Here is a 20,806-nt window from a genome sequence, read left to right as displayed (position 1 = left end):
CCCTTATATTCCTACATTGTATTTCCCAAAATATTGTAATGACTTACAATCAGTATTACACTCAAAAACTGAACAAATGTATAAAGACAATGAAGATGGCATAGTTTTAAAAAAGAAAGCATAGAATCTTGAATACTGACCAAACAAACATTTTCACTAATAAGTAAGCACACTCCTCTGAGAATGTCTCACACATTTTCATTTAGTGAGTTGTAAAAGAAAAGAATTACCAGTTTGTTTTGGAAGGACTTGAGCATGATCATCATGACTGGAAAGATAAATCTCAGGAAGTTCTTTAGGTGGATGGCAAAGGAAAACTGACTTCTTTTCTGGTAAATCTGAGTTACCATAGATTTTTATAGATTTATCTTTAGAATAATTTTCAAAGGGAAAACAAGTTGTATTTCCTGCCTGAACAGCAGGTGGAGGAGAAAATGGTAATGAAAGTTCATCCTTTAGTAATGGAGATTCTACAGGAACTTGAACTGATGGCAAATGGCTTTCTGTATTTTTCACTTTTTCAGAGTTGTATGTTCCAGAAATAGAACAGCTAGGTTCATCTGCTACAGTACTTGAACCCTGAGTTTGCACTACAAATCTAGTGACTCTGTTCAACTCATTCCTTTTAGATAAATTATGTAACAACGTTTTTTCGAGCAAACTATTCTCAATTATTGGGAGACTATCTGCAACCGACGAGACTGTGTATTTATTTGTATGCACATTTCCTAAGGTGTATACTGTTTTTGAAACTGGTTCTGTAACATAACAGCACTCAGTAGTGGAAGGATATACCGAAGATGAAGAGGGATTATTAGCAGGAGTTATTGGATGTGATAAGTCAAGATTAGCACTCATTACCTCTGAAGATGTTTCTTTTTTCTGTTCAGGTTCCTTAAATTTCAAACTCATCTTGGAATCTAGGTTCCATAAATATTTTGATAAGAAATGATCACCAACGTAATCAGCTTTCACTTCCAGTGCTTTGGTTATACAAAGATTTTTCAAACATACACAAGAAAAAAAAGAAATGCAAACAAAGATGTTAATGGTATGAAAACAAAATTAAATTTGCACACAAAAACAACATTCAATATAATTTTTTTTAAATAATAAAAACAAGGAAAATTTGCTACTTTGGTTACATGCAGTATTAGACCTAAACAAAAAAGAGGAATTTTACTCAAGACATGTAGTAAAATTGGAAGTGTTTGAATAAATTTACAAGGTACAAAAAATTGAAGTTTTTTTTTGCTATTTTTGGGTAAGTAGAATAAATAATAGAACAATAAAAGTGCAGAATAATAATACATGCACTTGAACCTAGAATAAGATTCATGCAATTAGATCAATTAAAACAGAATTTGCAGAAAAACCAAACACCTTCAATGACAATGATGCACAATTTCCCACCACTTTCATATTCATCGAAATATCCCATTATCTGCATATTAGACATTACATTAAATGTAAAGAAAATGTACAAACTTTGCACTTGTAAAACATACTTGGAACATGAGAATATTCAAAATGAAGGTGACTTGACTTTTATATTTGTTATAGTCTAAATTAATAACAATATCATTGCACTTAGAATGTTTGTCTTTGTATTTACTTCACGAATAGAGAATAATTTGTAGATAATTTGATTACATTTGGTTAAGAAGAAATAGGTTTTGAATCAATAAAGAAACTAATATGAAAAAAATAACAGTTTAGGGTTATATAAAATTACATAAATATACACCTTCTATGCCATCTGCTTTTTTAAAGGTAGTGGTTGTGATTACAGTACCACCTGCTGTCACCCGACTACTTGTTTCAACCACTCCAGTTCGTTTTCCAGAAGCATCACCAGTAACAGGCACCTCAGCTCCCTCCATAAACAGAAACTGAAATAAAAGGGTTTGGTCAATTATACATCTAGATTACTACAGTATTTGAAACTGGGTTGATCAACAGGTGGCCAGCAAAGCACTTTCAATGTCTCACCAGCCACCAAAAGACATTAATAAATATGAAAATGAAATTAAAAACCTAAACTACATGATATTTTATATTTATTACCATATTATTTTGTTATTTAGTAGCAATAAACTTGTTTGTCCTTAAAATCACTCTAAAAATGCTACTGAAACAAACTTAGCCAACCCTGCTTTAAAAATGCTTTAAAGTGAATAGATAATGTTCACACATCTATAAACTTCTATACATTTTGTGTAGGGTAAACTTGCTTTAAAGTAAATAAATAATGCTCACACATATATATAAACTTCTATCATGTAAAAATTTTGATTACAATAATACAACATCAGCATGTATTAAATGTAAAAAAGAATAGTAGTGTAAGCAGAAGACATTTTGAAAGATTTGTTTCAGAAATGATAATTTAAAGCAAGTAAAAGTAGAACAAGTGCACCAACTGTAATTTCTTCATTTCACATGCGATGAAACATTCAGAGCATGTGGAAGGTATAAGTGATGTTATAATGTTAAAACTACAGTAAAAGAGAACTGACCTCTACTGTGAGAGAACCAGTCACATCACCATCTGTGACTGGTTGAGACTGAAGAGGAATGATCTGTCGTTGGCTTGGATTGTTCATTATCTCTTTCACTCCTACTATGCCAAGACCCAGGAACTTATCTGTTCCAATGAGCAATTATAATTTTCAAAAACATTAATTTACAAGACAAAGTTTGCTTCTAGCATTACACAATTACCCTGCATTTAAACCTGTATATATTAAAAGTCATACTTGCAATACTACTCATAGTGTATTTACTAGAGTTATAAAAATACCAGGGACAGATGAGGAAAAAATTGTCACCAAAATACCTAACTGTAACAGTGCTGCTACAGTAAAACCTGTCTAAGACAGAATTGCATGGGACCGAGTAAAATTTCTGGCTTAGACATAGTGAACATGCATTTCCTTGATCATAATTTTTGAGTGGAACATTATACTTGCTTGACTCAAGGGAAGTAAGACGCTTGTGAATAAAGTCATCATACTGTTTATGCTATATTTATTAGAATAAGAACAAAAATAGACATTCAAAATATACATAAGTACACAAAATCTTAATCAAATTTATGTGAAGAAAGTGTTCAGTTTCAACCGTTTCATTTTTTTAATGGGTTTTCTCATGCGGTTAAAAGAGAACGTCAATTCTACGGCCTTTTCACGAAGTTCATTTTTTCTCTTTATTTTTGCATACAATTTGATAGCGTTAGTATAACTTAACACTTGCGATGAAGTAGGAGTTTCTATTTTCTCCATATATTTTCCATTTTGTTCATCATCTGAATCTCTCACACTGTTACCATCTTGTGATTCTATTATAGATTTTAAATAAATTTCACCAGTTTCTGTTAAAACATTCTTGTCAACGTTCACATAACATACCGAGTTCACAGAATCATCTGCATCAATCTTCTCAATCAGAGTTTGGATTTCACTAGAACTGTCATAACAAACAACTTCTCCACAATCTCCACCATTATCAAGAATAAATACACAGTTTTGAAAGCACTTTTTTATGCATTTAACAGAATGACTTAAAAATACAATTGCATCTACCATGTCATGATCATTTCAGACATTCTCTTACAATTCTCCATGTTTACAATAATATGCTGAAGCATCAATTTTCTGGTTGGTTGATTTAGTGTTTTATGGAACAAAGCAGCTAGGCTATCTGTGCCAAATGTCCGGTAACAAGGTAAAAATAAATTAAATGTAGTAAAATACATAAAGAGAAATGAAGGTAAAACAAAACAGCATTGAAAAACACAAAAAGCATAAAACCAATGTTGAAACCTAGTCTACAATGTTAAGAGAGAAAGCAGAGTAAGAGAAGCTGTAAAGGACTTTCTCTAGCATAATGGTAATGATCATAACCCGCCAGGAAGACTAACAGGTAAGTACAAAAACCACCGTCAGTCACCTGAAGTTGGCCTTTCCAGTCCTGTTTCTCGGTTATGTGTCATAACACACATTATCAAAAGGTAAAGTAATAAAAATTTTAAAAGACATGTAGCAAAATTGTAATAATAATTTGCCAAATGTCAGATGAAAAGGTAAAAGTAAAGTAAATGTAGTAAATTTCATAAAAGGTAATGAAGGTAAAAACAAAACAGCAATTAAAAACAAAAATGGTATAAAACCCATGTTGACACCCTGTCTACAAAGTTGTAAAGGACTTTCTGTAGCATAATGGTATTGATCATAACCCACCAGGAAGACTAACAGGTAAGTACAAGAACCACTCTCAATCACCTGAAGTTGGCCCTTCCAGTCCTGATTTTGGATTATGTGTCATTATGACCAGTATCAAAAAGTAAAGTAATAAACGTGTTAAAAGACATGCAGTAAAATTGTAATAACAACTCGCCAGGACGACTAATGGGTACTTAAAACAGCAGCGTTAGTCACCTGAAGTTGGCCTTTCCAGTCCTGGTGTCAAGTTATTTAATGTTATGGCCATTTTCCAATTTCAAATTGAACTAGAGAGATTGAGACTCTTAAAAGGGAACCACAATTAAAAACATGTAATGAATAAATATCGAACACTTATATGACATTAAAAAGATTAATGGCCATTAAAAAACTAAAAACTTTATCAAGGTGGACAGTGTCACCGTCACCAATAACACTGCCTAATGTTACGAACAAACCTTGGGACAGAACACGTTTAAAGTAGTGCCGTCGTTGAGAGTTGTAATGATGGCAAGAAAGTAAAATGTGGCTTACAGTGATTTGAGTGTTACACAAACTACACACTGGTGCAACAGTTCCAGATAAAAGAAAATGATGAGTTAAAAACTGTGACCAATGCATAGTCGAACCCAGTGCAGAGTCTAAGTCCTTAATGATGAATGGAGTCCAGCATCTTTAAGGCCAAGGGTCTGACAGAGCCATAGACCATTGATCTATAGTAGAGTTTTGATCGAATAAAAGCACAATATATCTTTAACATAGAACATCGATCCACTCCCCAACTGGTGGTAGAGAGGACACGGAGGATGTTCAATGCTCTTGTGTATTTGATCTGTAGCTGCTTTAAGTGTGGTATAAAGGTCAGCTTAAGGTCAAAGATAAGCCCCAAGAACTTGGTCTCAGGGACCACTGACAGAGAAACTTCACCTATACGGAGTTCAGTATCAGGGTGAATACCCCATGGGCAGTGAAAGTGCATGCAAACGATTTTAAAGAGAGAGAGAAATTAAAGCCATTCGCTGTGGTCCACTTCAGAACACGATTATCTTTATACTGAAAAGTCAAAACACAGTCCTAAGGGACCCCAAGTTCCTGTACAAAAGAACGGGAAAGCGTCAAACCCACACGAACTTGGAATCTCTTGTCCATTAAAAATTTTTCAATAAGCATGGGTAAATGGCCATATATATGGAGGTCTCCAAAATGCCATACCTCCATGTTGTGTCATAAGCTTTCTCAATGTCAAAGAATACTAATACAAGATGTTGTCGTTTAAGAAAGGCTTCTCTGATTGATGTTTCAAGTCAAATTAGGTGGTCTGTGGTGAAGTGTTGTCGTCGGAACCCACAATGGGTGGGTGAGAGAAGGTTGTTTGATTTGAGGAACCAAACAAGATGAGCATTAACCATCCTCTCTTACAGAGACAGCTCGTCAAAGCAATTGGACGATAGTTTGAAGGAATCTTGGGATTTTTCCCAGGCTTAGAGAAAGGTAAGATAATAGCCTGGCACCAGGCATTAGGAAAAACATTCTCCTGCCAGATCCGGTTAGAAACAATTAGAAGAATATCAAGAGAAGCAGGAGAGAGATAGCACAGCATGTCATAGTGTAAATCATCAGGCCCAACAGATGTACTGCCAGACCGATGAAGGGCCATTTTCAGTTCAACCAGTGTAAAGGGACAATTACAGTCAAAGAAACAGTCAGTTCGAAAGGAAAGAGGTGAACACTCCACCCAAGTCTTGATGGCCAAGAAGATGGACCGATAAAGTGTAAAGAAATGATTATAGTCATTGAGACAATCAGCACAAATTGAAAGAGGTGATTGTTCTGCCTGAGGCTTGATGGTTAAGAAGGTAGAAAAAGAAGCAGAAGTGCTAGATACCCGGCAAAAGCTTTTACCTAGAATATCGGCGATGCTCCAGACATCAGCTACCTCTTGGCCATCAGAGAGTAAGATTGAGAGGGGAACAGAATTTTAGTGCCTACTGACCTTTTAAACCCTGTCCCATATGACCTTAAAACTGGTGGTAGAAGATATGCTAGCTGCGAACTTAATCCAAGATTCCTTCTGGCTTTGACGTCTTACCCACCTAGCATGTGCACGTGCCCGTTGGAAAGTGATGTGGTTAGAAAGTGTGGGATATTTACGGAATGTATCCCAGGCCCATTTTTGAGCCTTCCGTGCCACGTGGCAGGCAGGATTCCACCACGAATGAGAATATCGTGGAAAACGTGTTTTAGGAATACACTGAGCAGCTGCTTGTATAATACAATTAGTTACTTCTGCCACACAGTAGTCTATTGATGGTTGACTGACGATGGCAGGACCAAGTTCTGTGAGAGCAGTGAAAGTAGACCAATCTGCCTGATCCAGCTTCCACCGGGGCACACAGGTAGGGTGGCATCGACCACGGCCAGTCTCTCTCAAAAGTATAGGAAAATGATCATTGCCTGGTGGATTATTGTCAACCCTCCATGAAAAACTGGAGAATAATGAAGGGGAGTAAATTGATAGATCAATAGCAGTAAAGGACTAACTATGTGCATGAAAATAAGTAGAAGAACCAGAATTGAAAAGAGAAAGATTGTGATCAGAGAGCATACGCTCTACAGAGCAACCCGTCCTATCAATAACAGCACTTCCCCAGAGGGAATGATGTCCATTAAAGTCCCCTAGGATTAGAAAGGGAGATGGAAACTGTTCAATGAGAGCATCAAGGTCTGATTGATCATATGTCTCTGCAGGGGACAGGTAGAGAGAATAAACAGTGATGGTATGATTCAAGAAAACATGAAGGGCTATGGCCTCCAAGGGTATGTTGAATGACAAAGACAGGGTGGGCACATGCTGATCAACCAACAGTGTCACCCCTCCATGTACTAGTCCATCACACAGCCTGTCATTCCTGTACACAGAAAACTGCCAAAAGGTGACTGTATCGGCAGGTTTCAGAAATGTTTTTTGTAAGGAAAGACACACAGGATGGTAGGATGCAATCAGTGTTTTGATGTCATCCAGATTAGAACGTAAAGCTCGACAGTTTCATTGTATCAAGATGGCAATTTTTAATGACGGCTAGGCGAAGTGGTTGGAGAACCCTTCTGTTTACAACCGCATCTTTTTTCCTTACTGTCCTTATTCAAAGGAAGTCTACCGACCTCCATGAATTCTGCCCTGGGTCGATTGAGCAGGTCTTTGTTGTTGGAAGGGGATTCCAGTGACTGAGGACACGAACAAATGATTGTTTTGCATCTTGAGATGGGAGAAAAAGATGTATCTGAAGAAATGCATGTATCTGAAACCAAAGGATGTGGATCTTGGGGTTTGGTGGAATGTATGGGAGAAACAGAGATGGGTGTAGAAGTTGATTCATCAACCTTTTCAACCATGGAGGTCAAAAGGCTCTTCATTTGTTTTGAAAACAATTCTCTTGGAGGCACAAAGAGATCTGTCTGCACTCCCACTGTAGCTGTGGTATGAAGTGCAGCAACATATGTCCGAGAGGAATGGTGGGCAGCAATTTCCGAGCCTCAGGAAAACTAATGTTATGAGTTGTTTTCAAATGTTGCACCTCTTTTTCCTACAACCATTTTAGGCAAGAACAAAAATAGGAAGGGTGAAAACCATTGGAGTTGACACAACGTGGGTCCATGTCACACTCATAGGCATCGTGGTCCTTGCCACCACAACGAGCACATGTCAGGGAACCACGACATGACGTCTTTGAGTGACCATACCTCTGACATTGGAAACATTGGAGAGGGTTTGGAATGTACGGCCGTACTCTGCAATTTAGGTAACCTGCCTAGATGGTGGCAGGTGCACGTTCTGATGTAAATGTAAAAATAAGAATATTTGTCAACTCTGTAACTCCATCTTTGCAAGTGGAGATGTACCACATTGCAAAAACTCCTTGAGTGGAGAAACCAGCGAGAATCTCAGACTCGGGGAGGTTCTTCAAATCCTTCTCAACAATAATTCCTCGTTATGAATTCAAGATAGCATGAGGGGTAACCTCAATAGGCACATCCCCAATTGCCTTTGAATTCAAGAGGAGTTCACTGTGTTGGGATGTAGATGTTTCAACCAATATGTCTCCAGATCGAAGCTTCTTTCTGACTTTGGAGAGCCAGCAAGTCCCTCTAGTCCCTTCTGAATAAAAAAGGGGGACATTTGCCCTAAAGTTTTTCCTGAAAGAGAATGTAATATAAGAAAATGAGGTACATGTGTTACAGATGTTGAAGATTGCTGCACAGAGTCTTCAAGACATGGATATTTACCTATTGACTGTTTTTCACTATTTTATTTAAATTTTTCGTAGGAGGATCCATAGGGAAAAAGGAGAATTTCGGTACCCAATGACCCCACCCACCATGGAGCCCTAAGAGGGGACGCACTACAATGTCATGCAAGGACATTGCAGCAACACCAGGGTTTCGTGAGCACTATACCCAAACACCAACATCAGACACAATGTCCAAAACACCCACTGAGAACTTCCAACACTGGTACTTTGTGGACTCTAGCCCAAGCGGACCAGCCAATTGACCCAAGGGCGATCACCCAAAGGCCGCCCGTCTACAGGCCAAAGTGGTGTGTTAGGGTTGGACACCTCAACCACCAGGATCCTCTCCTCCCCTTCACGGGTCGCCACACACGGCAAACACGTGGGTGGATGTTTAGATCCCAGAGAAGGTAACCAGACAGAACAGAACCTTCCCTGGGAGGTCCCCTCACCACGTACAAAAATCCACACTGAGGGGTACAAAGAAGAAAGTAGTGAAAATATGTATATCTCGTTTTTTAACACTTGTGAAAGATTTCATGATGGTTTTTATCACATAGGAATCTTTCTTTACTATCTTTAATGTAGTTTCAGTACATACCTGAAGTTAGTCTTTCACCTTTAGTCCAAGTAATGAAAATGTGTCTGAAATATGAAATTTAAACGACTGAGATGTTAACTTCTGTAACTTTCACATACTTAGGAGGAATAATTAATGATCTTTCAGGTAATTCATCACAACAAAACGTTTGGTCAATATGTCCATGATAAACATGGTATTTCAGTACTCCTTCTTGAGTTACCTCATTTTTTATAGGAACTTCCGTATACCTCTTTCAGTAAGATTAGGATCTATCATCTTACTAATGTATGAAACACAATGTTGTTTTAAATTAGTCATGTATTGTTGCAATACATTCCCATGTACAGGAATCCACACCGAGTGGTCAATTTTCTGTATTTCAATTTTATACACTGTATAATTCCATTACGTTGTGGCTGTAGAACTGATGTTCTACATAAAGGTAGAAAGACTGAATGAATATTTGAAAGTTGAACTTTTGGGTGGCAAGTTACATTATCTGGAAAAAGTAGAATATTTCTATTTTCTTGTTCTATTCTTTTGTTTAATTTGTTCAAAAATTCCTCGAATATCGCATTTGTCATATACACTTTATAATTCCCTTTCTGTTCCACAGGAAGTTGATTCTTCCTTAAATTTTTGAAACAGTTGCAGATTTTCACTTTTATGTATTATCCATGGTAAATGTTCACTAAATTTTAAAATTTATTTTTTCGTGGGAATTATTTACAGTAGAATTTTGCACTTAAAAGACAAATATATTTCTACAAATTATGAATCTAATTTAACTGCAAAAAAAATGATGGCATAAAAATGAACAGAATATATTTAACCAATACTTACTGTAACAAAACGCCCGAGAATTTATTAATATTTAAAGAAATTATTAATTGAACAAGAATTTATTAATATCTAAAGAAATTAATATTTAATCAAAAACATTTTTCTGCCTTATTCAGGTTTTAATCCTACTTGTTGATAGATGAGGTAGGTGAAAGATAGTTTTCTGTCCACGTTACACAGCTTCTGCCATACGGAAGGCCTTTTATGAGAGAAATCTTAAGATAATGCTGCAAAATTTTGATATTTCCTGATTGTGCAGGTTTCCACCCTATACAGTTTCCATCTTAAACAGGTTTTACTTTATATGGTGATAGTGTTTATAACAGAAATAAAAATTCAAGTTTCTTTGAGAAGTATATGCAAGTACAATGTACAATTTCAGATTAAGCTTGTTCTGTTAAGAAGCGATTCTTATGTGTATTAATCAAAATTATATTGAAGGGCATTAAAATAATAAATTAAAAGTGACAAAGACTGAGTTTCATTGATGAAAAAAGTCACATGGTATGAATTTAAAACCTGTTCAAAATATTGATGACAGAACAGCAGAAGCAGTGATTACCTTTGTTGTCTTTTCCTTGGTCATAGATCTCAAAGAGAATCTCAGCTAATACATTTTTCAAATTACTAAAAAGAAAACATTAACAAGTTGCTAAATACAATATAATACTAGATTTTTTTTCTAAATAAATATCAATACATACTCATTAGCTATGTTTTTTACATCTTAACAAGGTTCTTACACTTTGAGCAAGTGGAAATTCCTTGACCTTTTCCTGACTAAAATGTGTTACTTCCATATCTTTGATCAATGCTCGTTATGTATCATTGAACTATTACCTATAATAATACATGAAACTGCAAGAAGCATTCTCATATTGCTTACTAATGGCAGACAAGTTTTATGTTTGTGTGTTTATTTTACAGAAAAGCCATATCAGGCTATCTGCTGTGTCCACAGAGAGGAATCATTTATAGACTTACTGCAGTCTCAGCAGGGGATGGCTGTATGTTAAGAATCACAGTTTGCTTAAATGTCATCTTACAAAGTTTCAATTTGTTTGGTCACATGATTCTTGATTACTGATCTTTTGTCTGAACAAACACAAGGGCAGTAGTTTGTCTATTTGATTGTAATAATGTGCACCACCAAGACTTTTTAATTTTAGTCATAAAAACTGAATCAAATGAAATTCATGAAACGTTTAAGAGCTCATAAAGGAGTTTCTTCCTTATGGGCTTTAAATGCTATTGTAACAGTTCTGGCAGATGTAAAGCTTTACTGAGAAGTTACATGCAAAAAAAAAAACACAACTACTACGCAGAAGTGCACCAGCCACAGAAAAGTTATTTATGTGATATATAACCTGAAACTAAAGCCATGTTACAAACATTTTTAGTACTCAAGGTGAAAACCATCACACCCTGCAGGCTACTCGCCTGTACTGGGGTAATAATGCTACATAATATTTTGTGGTTCTTGAAAATTACAATTTAAGAAAATTAAGATTATAACAGGTCGCTTATGTGAAATACACTTCATGTATCAATAAGCTCCAAAAATAATAGTTGTGCTTAAAGACCTCTAAGATTTTGTTAAAATTAATTTCAACAAAATGTGCTATCATGTTTAAAGCTACACTAAAATAAATAAATGAGGCTAATTCAGTCATACTTTAGCATAATATGTAAAAAAAACTTAAAAACAGGATTAAAGCTCACAAAAGAAAGTTTTCACCCCAGAAAGGATTGCTTGTGTTCTTTGCTGATGATGTTTGAAATCTCTGTGATGGCTCATCCATCTCAATGACACAATAGGGCTGGTGACAACCTAGAAAACATGTTACCCTATCATATTCAGATATCTTCAGGCTACTTTGTTTTATAACTATTAGTTATTCACTTGTACAAAGTATATTAAATGTATACAGTACATACATATATAATTAATAAAAAAACAGCCCTTGATACAGGTGTACATACAGATTGAAGAAATAGCATGCATTTCAATACCTTACTCTTGTATAGTATGTATTTAATCTTTAAAACAATAAAACATTTCATAATTTTGTAAGCAACTTGTTAAATTCAGTCAGGTAAAGTGCTATTTTAAAGCCTGTGTACTTTGTGACTGTAACATAAACATTCTGTTGTTCTTTTCCTGATTAAACAGACACAAAGAGAAGGTGCTTTCTTAATTTAGTTTTTACATCAGTTTCATTCTGACCTCTGAAGAGAAAAGTCTTGTTTCAGTTTTTACATCATAGACGTTTTGATCTCTGAAGTTAGAAGACTAGTTTCAGCTATGAAGGAATCAAAGACGTTTCAATCTTTTAACCTCCATTGACCATGTGCACCTAATCTTTACTTTCTATTAGGTTTAATTTTTTTTTTATCTTTCATTTGATTCAGTTCATTAGTTTGTTCTTCTTTAACTTCATCACAATGTAATGTTTGCACTCCCATTTCTATACCATATCTCATGCAATTCATTCCACCTTTAACATATCAGTATGGTCATCCTTCTACTTACCAGGTCCCCAAATTTCTAGTTTTCTTGAAGATCAGGAATGCTGGTAGCTTTGAGCTAGACTTATCTTTGAGATTACCACACACTTACAACACAAATGAAACACAAATATGTAATTTGATATAGGTAGTTTACTTGTGGTATCAATTGAAATAAATCATCATAACTTACAAACACTTCTAGTTTTCAACATCAAACATTTAATCATTCCAAAATTTTATTTCTTTAAAAAGGCATATAAATATATTCATAAACCATAAAATAATTCTAGGAAAGTTCATCTCCAATATTTTAATATTTCAGAAAAAAACTAAATTTATTTCTGAATCAATAAAAGCAAATTTTAGATGTAGTAAAGAGTATTACACAACCTTAAGCACAGAAAACTTAAGCTTAAAGTTCATAAGTTGAAGCTCACAATTACTTTGTTTAAATTACATAAAGCACAGAGAATTCATATTTTATACAACTGAAATGACTGAAACTTACAAAGAAAAATAGACTTGTTTTTGTACTTTCTTCTAATCAATATAAACAAAGCAGTACCATCTGCTACACAGAAATTACAGGTTTTTTAAAGCACAGTTACATCAAATGAGCATCAAAATAGTGAAAATAAACTGTTAGTTATACAATCTAAAAATCTCCTTGTAATTTGTTGTTTGAAGAATTTATGTATGTACTAATTTTTATAAGGTAAATATAAACAAGTAAGTTTAAATTTGCTACAAAAAATCACTTGGAGATGTAGGTAAAACAATGTTTATTATAAAGATTCCCAACAATCATTTTTCATGTTGTTATAAGAATCACACTAACCTTTCTTACCACCAAGACCGGTAGCCTTAATTACTTTCACCAATAATCTCTGTTCATGTCTTGCTGATGGATGTCTGCTTGGCTATGAAAAATGAGCAATAATAATTAGTCAACCAGCAGAGTTCTGTATACGCACAAGAGATACCACTAAATGTGAATCCTAAAAAGTGGTGTGCAACCTTTGTTCTATGACACCCCACTTCAATAGATGTGCTTTGTTGCACTCCTTTTCTCACTATTAATTGTTGTTACTATTACTTAGTAGTAATATTTCTTTTAAACTTTGTTATGTTCAAATTTGTACATTTAGATATAGCATATGCTTTTGCAGTCACAGATTCACACCTCTCATAACAACTCACCACAAATTCCTTGGAATGCCAACAGTTTTCATGCTACAGTTCTAAATCCAAACAACTTGTGAACAGAAAAGCTGATGAGAGGCTAAAACTTGTGCTGCAAAATATAGCTTTTATGCAATAGCATTTTAAAGTAACTCTTCAAAGTTCACAATTATCTAAAACTGTTGATACAAAACATGATCCATTAAACAGATAATAATTCAGTACAATGTAGCTCATAAAACAACATCCAATACAATATTAAAAGCTTTAATAATACTGTTCTCTTTGAAAATGTACTTGTTAGTAATTCACAACCATTTGTAAGTAAATCACAGTAGGACCTGCAAACAATGTAAGAAAAGCTTACATATGAGTGCCCCCCAGACTCTCTTCTCTTTCCACTGTGCTGAAACTTGGGGAAGTTTGTCTGTATACCAAAACAGAAATCTACTGTTGCTGTTGCTATAGAATTAATTATTATGTCCACAATAACATCTTCCATGGACCTCTGATCTGGTGTGAGCAACTTCTGAAATAAAAATTATAAATGCAAACTGCTCACAAGTTTTATCGTATATACTATCTAAATACATTGTAGGGAGATATATTTCTGTGTGCCAGTTACCTGGCAGTGTTAAAAACACAAAGGTACGAAGAGTGTAATGATCACATACAGTAAAAAAAATAATTTTAATTACTGTATATCCTTATTTTATTTCAATTATTGAGTGAAATGGCAGTTTCTATTTCATTTTTAGTCACAGTTTTATTCACTGTTTATCTATCTTTCCCTTTATAGTTTATATCAGCTATATTTTTAACTGCTCACCCGCTTCTTAGCATATATTAAACGTTAAATGAGTAATTTTTGTATTATGAAACTAACACAAGATTCCTCATGTTCATGTTTATGTATAATAAATATTAAGTAATTAACCATGTAATATGTAATATAATGGTCTGATAAAACAATAAAAGCCTTGAGAGTTAAAGTTAAACTAATGAAAATGGTTGGTTGGTTGATTCAGTGTTTTATGGCTATCTATGCCAAACATCTGGTAAAAAGTTAAAAGTAAATTTAGTGAAATTCATAAATGGAAATTAAGGTAAAACAAAACAAAGTTTAAAAAAAAACAACACATACACCAATGTTTACATCTAGTCTACAATGTTAAGAGAAAAACTACAGTAAATCAAGTTCTAAAGGACTTTCTGTAGCATAACTGTAATTATCATAACTCACCAGGAAGACTAAGAGGTAAGTACAAAACCCACCATCAGTCACCTGAAGTTGGCATTTCCAGTCCTGGTTCCAAGTTATTTGATGTTATGGCCATTTTCAAAAAGGAAAGTAATAAAAAAGGTTTTAAAAAATGTGTAGGAAAATTATAATAATAACTCACCAGGATGACTAATGGGTAGTTCAAACAGCAGCGTTAGTCACCTGAAGTTGGCCTTTCCAGTCTTGGTTTCGAGTTATTTAATGTTACAGCCAGTTTCTAATTTCAAATCAACTAGATGAACTGTGATTTTTAAAAGGGAGCCACATTAAAAAAGGTGTAATGAATAAATTAAAAAACTTTAATGGCATTAAAAAGATTAATGGCCTTTAAAAAACTAAAAACATTACCAAGGTGGACATTGACACCATCATCAATAATACTGTCTAACGTCATGGACAAACCTAGGGACAGAACAGGTTTAAAATGGTGCCCTTGTTGAGAGTCGTAATGATTTTGAGTTCTGGTCCTGGTTTCGAGTTACTTAATGTTACAGCCAGTTTCTAATTTCAAATCAACTAGATGAACTGTGATTTTTAAAAGGCAGCCACGTTAAAAAAGGTGTAATGAATAAATTAAAAAACTTTAATGGCCTTTAAAAAACTAAAAACATTACCAAGGTGGACAGTGACACCATCACCAATAACACTGTCTAACGTCATGGACAAACCTAGGGACAGAACAGGTTTAAAATGGTGCCCTTGTTGAGAGTCGTAATGATGGCAAGAAAGTAAAATGTGGCTTATTGTGATCTGAGTGTTACACAAATTACACACTGGTGCATCAGTTCCAGATAAAAGAAAATGACGAGTTAAAAAACTTTGACCAATGCGTAGTCTAGTTAGAACAATTTCCTCTTTCCGATCCTTATGGAAGCAAGACGGCCACAGTCCAATATAGGGTTTTATTTGGAAAAGCTTGTTTTTGCGTTGCTCACTCCAAGTTTACTGCCAACTGGTTCGGAGCTAAGACTTGAATATAGTACCACAGTCCATGTATGGAATAGGCACAGCGGTGATAGTGCCAGAGCAAATAGACTAAGCTGCGGTGTCAGCGAGCTCATTCCTGCAAATACCAACGTGACCAGGTATTCAGAAAAAATGGATAGAAGTAGATTTTAAAGAGAAATAGGCCAGTCAGTTTTCAATATTGGCGAGAACAGGGTGTGAACTAACGTGTAGCGATTCCTGGGGCCAGTAGAGTACGAAGTGAGTCAGTATAAATAGTGCAATTCAAGTACTGCTTTCCTTATATGTGATCCAGGGCAAGAGAAATGGCATACAGTTCAGTAGTGAACACAGAAGCTACTGAGAGAATTCTGAGTGCAACCACCGAACCACAATAAACCATAGCAGAGCCCACCCAGTCACCCAATTTTGAACCATCTGTATAAGTAGGAATGGAAGGATGGTTCGAAAGATGTTCAGCAAATAGCAGACAGTATTTTGAATCAGGAGTGTCTACTTTTCTCAAATGACTTAAAGATAGGTCACAACAGGGAACTGTAATAAGCCATGGTTGGATGGGCTGACCAGTGGATACAGCAATGCTATCCAAGAACAGATCCAATTCATCCAACTGCTCCTGGATATGAAGACCGAAATGAGCAATGGCAGACCATCTGTTCTGAAAAAGTATGGTCCATGGAGGAAGGAAAACAGAACTCCAGGTGGGATGCTTTGGTACGGAACGAAGTTTCAAAGCACATAGTAAAGACAGTTGCAAAAGACAGAGGTGCAAAGAAGGTTCATGAGACTCTATGTATAAGCTCTGAACTGGGAAGGTGTGGAAAACCCCAGTGTAGAGCTGAGGTCCTTGATGATAAATGGGGTCCAGCATCTTTAAGCCGAGGGTCTGGCAGAGCCATAAACCAGTGGTCCATAGTTGAGTTTCAGTCAAATAAGAAAACAATATATCTTTAGCATAGAACATCCATCTGCTCCCAAAGTGGTGGAAGAGAGAACACGGAGGATGTTCAGTGCTCTTGTACATTTGACTTGTAGCTGCTTGATGTGTGGTATAAAGGTCAGCTTACGGTCAAAGATAAGCCCCAAGAATTTTGTCTCAGGAACCAAAGGCAGCACAACTTCACCGATACGGAGTTCAGGATCAGGCAGCAAAAGTTGATGCAAACAGTTTTAGAGAGAGAGAAGTTAAAGCATTTTGCTGTGGTCCACTTCAGTAAACAATTGAGGGCAGTCTGTAGCTGCTGCTCAATATACCTCACAAGCCAATTTGCAACAGTGAGGTAGTTATTCAGTGATGGCCTTAATTTTTATACTGAAAAGTGTGACACTCAAAACACAGCCCTGAGGGACTCCATGTTCCTGTAGGAAAGAACGTGAAAGTGTTGAAACCACACGAACTTGGAATCTCCTGTCCATTAAAATTTTTTTAATAAAAATGGGCAAATGGCCACGTAACCCAAATGTATGGAGGTCTCGCAAAATGCCATAACTCCATGTTGTATCATAAGCCTTCTCAATGTCAAAGAATATTGATACAAGATGTTGTCCTTTGAGAAAGACTTCTCTGACTGGCATTTGAAGTCAAATCAAGTGGTCCACGGAGGAGAGCTGTCATCAGAACCTACAATGGATGGGTGAGAGGAGGTTGTTTGATTCGAGGAACCAAACAAGACGAGCATTAACCATCCTCTTTAAGGTCTTACAGAGACAGTTCGTCAAAGCAATTGGATGGTAGAATCTTGGGATCTTTCCCAGGCTTAGAGAAAGGTAAAATAATAGCCTGGCACCAGGCATCAGGAAAACATTCTCCTGCCAAATCTGGTTAAAAACAATCAGAAGAGAATCACGAGATAGATAGCGCAGCATGTCATAGTGTACATCATCAGGTCCAACCGATGTATTGCCAGACCGATAAAGTGTAAAGAAATGATTATAGTCATTGAGACAATCAGCACAAATTGAAAGAGGTGATTGTTCTGCCTGAGGCTTGATGGTTAAGAAGGTAGAAAAAGAAGCAGAAATGCTAGATACCTGGCAAAAGCTTTCACCTAGAGTATCGGTGATGTTCTGGGTATCAGCTACTTCCTGGCCATCAGAAAGCAAGATCAAGAGGGGGAGAGAATTATATTGCCCACTGACCTTTCGAATCTTGTCCCACAGGATTTTGGAACTGGTGGTAGAAGATAATCTAGTTGTGAACTTAATCCAAGATTCCTTCTGGCTTGGATGTCTTACCTATCGAGCATGTGCATGGGCCTGCTGGAAAGCAATGCGGTTCAAGAGTGTGGGATATCTAAGGAAAGTATCCCAGGCCTGCTTTTGAGCCATCCGTGCCATGTAGCAGGCAGGATTCCACCAAGGACGAGGATATAGTGGAAAACGTGCCAAGGTTTTAGGAATACATTGAGCAGCTGCTTGTATAATACAGTCAGTTACTGCTGCCACACAGTCGTCTATTGATGTATTACAGACGATGGCAGGATCAAATTTTGCGAGAGCAGTGAAAGAGGGCCAGTTTGTCTAATCCAGATTCCACCGGGGCACACAGGTCGGGTGGCATCAACCACAGCCAGTCTTTCTCATAATTATAGGAAAATTATCACTGCCTCATGAACTATTGTCAACCCTCCATATAAAATGGGAGAATAATGAAGGGGAGCAAATTGAGAGATCAACAGCAGTAAAAGACTGACTAGGTGCATGAAAATAAGTAGAAGAACCAGTATTGAAAAGAGAAAGGTTGTGATCAGAGAGCATACGCTCTACAGAGCGACCCCTCCTATCAATATCAGCACATCCTCAGAGGGGATGATGTTCATTAAAGTCCCCCAGGATTAAAAAGGGAGAAGGCAACTGTTGAATGAGGGCATCAAAGTTTGATTGATCATAGGTACCTCCAGGCTACAGGTAGAGAGAAAAAACAGTGATGGTATGACCCAAGAAACATGGATGGCTAGGGCCTCCAAGGGTGTGTCGAGTTGCAAAAAAAGGTGGGCACGTGTTGATAAACCAACAGTGCTACCCCTCCAAACACTCATACAGCCTGTTATTTCTGTACAAAGAAAAACAGCAAAAGGTGACTGTGTCGGCAAGTTTCAGAAATGTTTCAGGAAAGACATATAGCGTGGTAGGAAGCAATCAGTGTTTTGATGTCATCCAGATTAGAACGTAGATCTTGACGGTTCCATTGTGCCAAGGTGGCCATTTTTATTTACGTGTGGGTGAATTGGGTGGAGAACCCTTCTGTTTTCTACCACGTCTTTCTTTCTTACTGTCCTTATTTGAGAGAGGTATATCGACCTCCATGGATCCTGCCCTGGGTCAGTAGGGCAGATCTTCGCTATTAGAACGGGATTCCAGAGACTGTGAACGTCATTGAATGATTGTTTTGCATCTTGGGGTGGGAGAAGAAGATGTATCCAGGAAATGCCTGTACCTGGAACCAAAGGATGTGAATCTTGGGGTTTGTTGGAATGTATGTAAGGGACAGAGATGGGTGTTGAAGTTGATTCATCAACTTTTTTTAACCATGGAGGTGAAAAGTATTTTCATTTGTTTGAAGAACAATTCTTTTGGAGGCACAGAGAGATCTGTCTGCACTCCTACTGTAGTTGTGGAATGAAGTGCAGCAGCATATATCTGAGAGAAGGTGGTGGACAGCAAGTTTCGAGCCTCAGGATAAGTAATGTTACGAATCGTTTTCAAACACTGCACCTCTTTTTCTTCCAACCATTTAGGGCAAGAACGAAAATAGAATGGGTAAGAGTCATTGCAATTGATGCAATGAGGGTCCGTTTCACACTCGTACGCATCATGGACCTTGCCACCAATATGTCACCAGGTCGAAGCTTCTTTACTGACTCTGAAGAATCAGCAAGTCCCTCTAGTCCCTTCTGAATGAAAAAGGGAAGCATTGGCCCTAGAAGTTTGTCTGAAAATGAATGCAATATAATAAAATGAGGAACAACAGGTGGTACAGATGGTGAGGATTGCTGCTCATAATCTTCAAGGTGTGGTCATTTACCTATAGACTGTTTTATCACTATTTTATTATGATTTTTAATTGGAGTATCCATAATGAAGAAAGGGAAATTTTGGTGCCCACTGACCACACCCACCATGGAACCCTATGAGAGGACACACTACAATGTCAAACAAGGACACTGGAGCAACGCCAGGGTTTCGTGAGCACTATACCCAAACACCAGCATCAGATACAATGTCCACAACACCTGTTGAGAACATCCAACACTAGTATTTGGTGCACTCTAGTCCAAGTGGACTCAAAAGCTGCGCATCTATAGGAATTCAAGGCCAAAGTGGCGTGTTAATGGTCGCAAACACGTGGGTTGATGTTTAGATCCTAGAGGAGGTAAACTGAAAGAACAGAACCTTCCCTGGGAGGTCCCCTCACTACATACAGGAATCCACACTGAGGTGCTAATGCTACGTTTCCAATGCTAAGACACGTACTTCTTATATTAGTCTTATCAGCTCCTAGATAAAGGTTACTTCGGAAAATGAGCATCAAATTAAATCGACAAAAAATACAAATTTAAAACTTCTGACTAAACCAATCACAGTCTGCGATTCAATAAATGCCACAAGAGTGCAGGGTATCCTGTACAAGTAATTATGTTCACAGCGCGGTGGATCAAAGCTAGAACTAACTTATTAAACAGATAAACTGGAGGTAAACTGAAAGAACAGAACCTTCCCTGGGAGGTCCCCTCACTACATACAGGAATCCACACTGAGGTGCTAATGCAAATGAGAGGTGACAAAGAGGATGAGAGAGGTGTAAGGTTAGAAACTTGTGAAACTGTGATATTCAAGATATTTGACTTTAAATATATTATAGCAAATACTTATTTGATCAATATTTATAAGTTAACAATTTTTTGGAGAATTTTCTAATATATTTTTG

The 20,806-nt window shown here is 36.5% G+C and overlaps 1 protein-coding gene across 6 annotated transcripts in view; it reads right to left on the bottom strand.

Moving 5' to 3' along the window:
* LOC143257584 (uncharacterized) overlaps window positions 1-20,806 on the bottom strand; it is an 81,643-nt gene that overhangs the window by 43,595 nt on the left and 17,242 nt on the right. For 4 of the 6 annotated variants that reach the window (XR_013031947.1, XR_013031948.1, XM_076516488.1 and 1 more), the window contains exons 5-11: window positions 13,999-14,160; window positions 13,288-13,369; window positions 11,661-11,769; window positions 10,501-10,565; window positions 2,520-2,647; window positions 1,748-1,892; window positions 231-983 (exon numbers count right to left, since the gene is read on the bottom strand). Coding sequence is in view for 4 of the 6 variants with exons in the window: in XM_076516488.1 (XP_076372603.1) it covers window positions 231-983; window positions 1,748-1,892; window positions 2,520-2,647; window positions 10,501-10,565; window positions 11,661-11,769; window positions 13,288-13,369; window positions 13,999-14,160 (1,444 nt within the window). In the remaining 2 variants the exon portion in view is untranslated. The remainder of the gene's footprint in view (window positions 1-230; window positions 984-1,747; window positions 1,893-2,519; window positions 2,648-10,500; window positions 10,566-11,660; window positions 11,770-13,287; window positions 13,370-13,998; window positions 14,161-20,806) is intronic. The other 2 variants (XM_076516491.1, XM_076516492.1) reach the window with 1 other exon arrangement.

The sequence above is a fragment of the Tachypleus tridentatus genome, chromosome 7 (assembly GCF_004210375.1).
Source record: "Tachypleus tridentatus isolate NWPU-2018 chromosome 7, ASM421037v1, whole genome shotgun sequence".
Classification (NCBI taxonomy): domain Eukaryota; kingdom Metazoa; phylum Arthropoda; class Merostomata; order Xiphosura; family Limulidae; genus Tachypleus; species Tachypleus tridentatus.
Note: the sequence above shows the minus strand (reverse complement) of the source record. Positions and strands in the feature narration are given on the sequence as shown.